The following is a 6,681-nucleotide window of genomic DNA, read 5'->3' on the forward strand; positions in this document are numbered from 1 at the left end:
TACTTTATTGACATAACCTTCTTCAATTTCTTTTCTTGTTTGGAAAAATTGAATGTGGGGTTTTCATGAATTTGTGGAAGCTGTTTACATAACAAAGTTGAGAAATTGGAATCATTAATAATATGTTTGAAAATTTCCAATACGTGGGCTTCATGATGTGATTTGGTTGAATATAATAATACAGTTATTAAATATAATAATTTTGTTTTTTATTATGAGATGTTAATTTGATAAATTATTTGTGATATATATATAGCTGAAAAGCTAATTACTTTATTGACATGACCTTCTTCAATTTCTTTTCTTGTTTGGAAAAATTGAATGTGGGGATTTCATGAATTTGTGGAAGCTGTTTACATAACAAAGTTGAGAAATTGGAATCATTAATAATATGTTTGAAAATTTCCAATATGTGGGCTTCATGATGTGATTTGGCTTAAGCTTCAAAGTTAGACTTTTGGATATTAAACCATTAAATATTTTTAATTTGGTGGAAGCCTAAATTAAAAATATAAGAAGATCTAGCAATGGATAGCTAATCTACCTCTAGGTCTAGTCCATGTAAATTCAGACATACGCTTATATATAATATTTGGATTTGATATGGACAAAATTATATATATATATATATCTATTCCTTATAATAAAAATAAAAACCGGGTAGATAATAGAAATTTTTTATTTTAAGTGTTTTTTATTATTTTCGTTATTTTTAATATAATATTCTTATATTTAACATAATATTTTCATATTTAACGTTAAATTGTAATCATTTATTAAACTTAAATAATAATAAATAATTAAACAAATTAAATTAAAATATTTTACCATAATAATTATTTAAAAATAATAAAATCATACGTTTTAGAACTTAAATAAAATTTAATTAAACACATATACACATACATTTAATAGTGTGTTTTTATTTATTTATTAAAATTTAATTACTCATAATTATATAAAAACATATGTTTTATAACAAATTTAATTAAACCATATGCTTTAATAATCATATAATGTTAATATTATATTAAACATATAATGTATAATATTTTATTATCACCGCTAAATTAAAAAATTAGAACAAATATAAAGTTAAACAAAAATTAATTAATTAAAATATGATATTTTTAAGATATTTTATGATAATTTAGATAATTATATTATATTTATTTAAGAATAATAAAACCATACGTATTATTTTTTTAATCTTATAAATTTGTGTGGTAGTTTGTTTTTTATCAAGTGATTGAAGCTCTTTTTCTTCATCAAATTCACCAAAGGACATTGTGAGGTACATTAGAAACTAAAAATAGTTGATGCATGTATAATATTCTACACTATACTATGACTTTTTCTATTCTTATATTATTTCTATAATTAATATTTTTTAAAATATTATAGTAATTTATATATGTGTCATGTAGCTATGTAAATATATATCAATGTCAACGTTGTGTTTAGATGTCATATATGTAGAGATTATTGATATAAATATTTATATATACTATAGAACTATAATTCATTATATATATTTAAAAAAAATTGAACTAATTTTTGTTACAATTATAGATAATGTTTTGCCCTAATTCTTTTTATACATTTATGTCATACATTATATGAAGCATCTTTTATTTATTTTTATGATATTGTTTATTTATTTAAAATTTATATGATAATTAAAATAATATAATAAAAATAAATAAATGCTTGAATAAGCATATTTATAACTTTAAAACAAAGCCACACGTTGCTTTTACCTAGTATATATACATATATATTAGGTGAAAACTATAGACAATAAAATTTTATTTTTAAAAATATAAATAATTGCATGTTTGCTTAAGTTATATTTATTTATTTTGTTAAAAATTAACTTTTATTAATGAAGGTATAATATTTTTATTAATTAAAGAATGAAGTAATATTTATGCAATTTATTCATAATTAAATGTTAAAATATTATTACAAAAGCATTAATAAAATTTAAAACATGGTTCTTTTTTATGGAAATTTTAAATTGTTCAAGACTTGACTTCCCCATTCATTAGGCAGACGACTTGACTCGAATTAATATACTTTTCATTCTAATTAATGGATATAAAGACATATTTGACATATAAGAAAAGTGTTTTTCTTCATATTTGACATATTTGAGTAGCAGAGATAAAAGTCTCACTTCTTCTCTCATCTGAAAGTGTGAAACATATAAAATAGCCACTACAAATATGCCATGTAAAGTTTTCTAAATTTTTCTTATTACATTAAACATAATAAGATAAAAAAAATTCAAAAAAATAAAAAAATATAAATGATGCGGTTTTAATTAATTTGTAGCATACAATATAATTAAAAGAAAATATTCCTCATTTTACAATCACTATATTAAAATAGTATAACGCATGGCAGTGGTCAAATTGATGAATTTAAAATTCTTGAAGAGCCACTTGAGAGTTGAGACATGGTTGTCTTGACGAAGGACATATGTGACATATGTGAATTTATCATCCACACAATAACAAAAGCTTTTTTTTTTAAAATAATAATAATAAATAAATAAAATCAGTGATAATTTCTCCATGCAAATTGTCATATTCGGACAGCCCATAGATATAATGGCAAAAGCCTTTCTTCCTATATATAGCTGAGCTAAAGTCTCAGCTGTGGAAGTGTGAAACATATAAAATAACAATTACAGAAATTATATTTATATATATGATGGGATCATCAGTGTCTTGCTTCATTTTCTCAAGCTTTCTTTATAATCTCATATATATTCTTGTCTTTCTGAATTTACTGTTGTGTTTCTCTTTCTCGCAGCCATCTTGCCATGATGACGAAAGGACATCATTGTTGCAATTTAAAGAAAACTTCATTATCAGCAAGTCTGCTTCTCGTCGTAGTACTTCTGCATATCCAAAGGTTTCTTCATGGACACACGAAGCTGAGACAAGAAATTGCTGCTTGTGGGATGGTGTTGAGTGTGATGAGAAGACGGGCCATGTGATCGGACTTGATCTCAGCAGCAGCTTTCTCTATGGCACCATCGACTCAAACAGCACCCTTTTCAACTTGCTTCACCTCCAGAGGCTCAATCTTTCAGACAACCATTTCAATTACTCTCAAATACCCACTGCTGTCAAGCGACTTTCTATGCTCACCAGTCTCTGGCTATTTGACTCTGTCTTCTCTGGTCAAATTCCCTCAGAAGTTTCGGAACTTTCCAAATTGTCTGCTCTTTATTTGTGCCGTAATGTTGATCCATTTTCTGGAGAAAATCTATTGGAACTGAAGAATCCCAATTTGGAGAGCTTTATTTCAAACTTGACAAGCCTTGAGGTGCTTTGTCTCAGTCAAGTTTACATATCATCGACACTGCCTAAGTCCCTGGCGAATTTAACTTCTTTGACAAAGCTATACTTGAGGGATTGCGAACTGAAAGGTGAATTTCCAGTCAATATTTTTCAACTGCCAAAATTACAAGAGCTCAGTGTGCGGTTTAATAAAGATCTTAGTGGAAGATTTCCTGTGGTACTTAACGAGAGAAGTTCTCTTAAAAAATTGTTGTTGTCTGGCACTAGCTTTTCGAGTGAACTACCTTTTGAAAAACTTGCTTCTTTGAGTGTGTTGGTAGTTAGCGGCTGCAACTTTTCAGGAGTGATTCCAATTTCCATAGGCAAGATGAAGCAGCTCACTATTCTATCCCTTAGTGAAAATAAATTTTCTGGACAAATCTCTTCTTATCTGTCAAACCTTACCCAACTCAACTATTTATATCTTCACTCAAATCATTTTAGTGGCCCATTTCCTATGCCAATATTCTCGAAACTCGTGAACTTGGAATTGCTTTCCATAGCTTATAATAATTGGATAGGCACAGTAGAATTTGACATGTTCAAAGGCCTCACAAACCTCAATGTCATTTCGCTATCAGATCTCAAACTCTCACTACCTCATATAAATGAAACATTTCCACAATTGAGAGAACTAGATTTGGTGCACTGCAATTTAAGAAAGTTTCCTGAATTTCTTAGGCATCAAAAAAGAATGGAGTCATTAACTCTTGAAGGTAACCATATTGGTGGTGGAATACCAGAATGGTTGCAAAATATAAACAGAGAAACATTGAGAATTTTATCTCTTTCTACAAACTCCCTAACAGGGGAACTTTCACCTACAACTTGCAAACTTAGTTCTCTTATCGTGCTTGACTTGTCCCATAATATGTTGGTTGGTAAACTTCCCAATTGTTTCGGTAGGTTTAGTAAGTCATTGTCTTCATTAATTCTCACAAACAACTCTTTTTCTGGCAATATTCCAAAATTTACCGAGAGAAACCAACTGAAACATATTGATTTAAGTTATAATCTCTTTGAAGGGAAGTTATCGCATTCACTTACAAATTGTAAGATGCTTGGACACCTCAATGTTGGAAGCAATGAGCTCAATGATGTGTTCCCTTATTGGTTAGGGACTCTTCCAGAGCTGATAATTCTAAACCTGCGAGCTAATCAATTCCATGGAGTTATAAGGGAGCCTCGAACAAAACTTCATTTCCCTAAGTTACGTATAATTGATATATCTTATAATAACTTCATTGGTAAATTGCCGCTCAAATACATCCAGAGTTGGAATGCCATGACTAGTACAAGTGTTGAAAACTTCGGTTATTTGACATCACTATCCATCAATTTCTCAATATACTTTGATTATGTGGGCAAGCCAATTTTTTATTTCCCAGCATACTTTGACTACGTGGGTAAGCCAGTTTTTAATTTCCAATCTGTACTATCAATAAAAGGCATGTATAGGCAGTTTGATGGGATCCAAAATATTATTGCAATCATAAACTTCTCCAACAATAAATTTAATGGAGAAATTCTTGAAGTCATTGGAAGCCTAAAGGGATTGTATGCCCTTGATTTATCCAAAAACAGTCTCAGTGGTAGCATACCCTCTTCACTGGGAAAACTAGCCAAGCTTGAATCCTTAGACCTTTCTCAAAATGAGCTTTCGGGGCAAATCCCTTATGAACTAGCCCAACTCTTTTTTCTTCAATACTTCAATGTTTCATACAACCACCTCTCAGGGTCTATACCACAGCAAAACCAATTAAGTACCTTTGAGAGTAGTTCCTTTGAGGGAAACATGGGATTATGTGGCATTCCATTGCCAAACTTGTGTGGAAACTCTGAAGCATTGAAACCACCACTGGGTGAAGATGGAGAGCAAGAAGAGTCGAGTTCTCTTTTTCAATTTTGTTGGCAAGTTGTGGTGATAGGATATGGATGTGGATTTTTAGTTGGATTATTCATGGAGAAAATTGTGTTCCCTCGAAATGCATACTAGTTTGTGTAAACGTTTAGAATAGTAAGTTAAAGCAAGAAGGAGACAAAAGTAGTAATGTTGAAAGTTGTGTTTTATAATCAAATGCTTTGTAATAATTTTTGCTATCAATAAATAAAGATTTAAACTTTCAATAAAAGTTTGTTTTTCCTACTTGATTAAAAATATAAGCAAGTCCACCCAATCATATACAAGTAATGATAGTGAAAGTAAAGTTTGATCCTACGAAGTCTGTAATATTCGCTTCTGTCAGTAAGGGGTATTTTGGTAATCTAGCAAAGAGTCTTTTGAGCTTTTAGCCTTCTACTAGGAACATATATAATTTTTGCTTTGGAGACATATTTGGCTCTTGACTCGCCAATTTTTTAATCTCCCAAATACGATTGCACCATTGCGTTCACTGCCCCTTCAATATGGGAACTACCAAGTCTCATTCATTTCTGAGCAATATTGAAGATATTTACGAAAATACCACTGCTATACAAACTAGGCATCAACAGACACTATCACATGCGCATCTGACCGAGTACCAACCTAGTTTGTAACTTGCCCTCAAGGCTGGCATGTTACACCAATCATAGCATTGTTGTAACGCCCTGGGTAACCAAGACCATTACACTGTGTGTTTATAAAGTGCTAGACTTGCTAATTAAGTCATTTAATTAAAAATGCGCTATTGAAACTATAAAGGAACTAGGGTTAAAATGTTTTGGTCACAAAAGCCACATTTTTCATTAAGAGACATTGTCTGTTTTCACAGGATCCCAAAAATAATAAGTTTAAAGACCGTTTACAAAAGTCATAAGGTTTAAATATACATCAAGCCATATTAAGGCAAAACAGATAGTTAGGCAATCCTTATCCTGATCCACTCCTTGACCATGGCGATCGAACAACTGTCTATGTACAATCAACCCCGCAGCTCTCCACCTCAGGATTGGTCCAGCTTGCCTTTGCCTTTACCTGCACCACGAAGCACCCGTGAGCCAAGGCCCATCAAGAAAACATAACAACAGAGCATAAGCAATCAACAGACAAATCAATATCACATATTGCATCACATGTTCTCAACCATATAATCATTCAGTATAATCAAGTATTCAACATACTCAACATATCAACTCATATCATATATCAAATCACAAATGATAACTAGGGCTAGCGCTCTCAAGCTGCTCCCTCTGTTATCCCACTGACTTCGGCCCGCTTAAACCGAGCTCAGTGAATATTAAGCTGTCCTCGGCTACCAGTGGCCAAGCCGCGCCCTGTCCGCAAATATTATGTACGGCACCCTTAGGCCGCTTTCACATGTTCCATGGCATTATACCATCATTG

The 6,681-nt window shown here is 31.0% G+C and overlaps 1 protein-coding gene across 1 annotated transcript; it reads left to right on the top strand.

Annotated features, from left to right (window-relative positions):
- The first annotated feature begins 2,662 nt into the window (after positions 1-2,662).
- LOC133824771 (receptor-like protein Cf-9) lies at positions 2,663-5,441 on the top strand. Its single transcript, XM_062257748.1, has one exon. It carries the CDS (start codon positions 2,716-2,718, stop codon positions 5,347-5,349), a length of 2,634 nt encoding a protein of 877 aa, XP_062113732.1. The 5' UTR covers positions 2,663-2,715; the 3' UTR covers positions 5,350-5,441.
- Positions 5,442-6,681: the final 1,240 nt, after the last annotated feature.

This window comes from Humulus lupulus, chromosome 3, assembly GCF_963169125.1.
Source record: "Humulus lupulus chromosome 3, drHumLupu1.1, whole genome shotgun sequence".
Taxonomy (NCBI): Eukaryota; Viridiplantae; Streptophyta; class Magnoliopsida; order Rosales; family Cannabaceae; genus Humulus; species Humulus lupulus.

Excerpts from the sequence above, each read along its gene's own strand:
- LOC133824771 (XM_062257748.1), top strand. The coding sequence starts at position 2,716 with ATGATGGGATCATCAGTGTCTTGCTTCATTTTCTCAAGCTTTCTTTAT.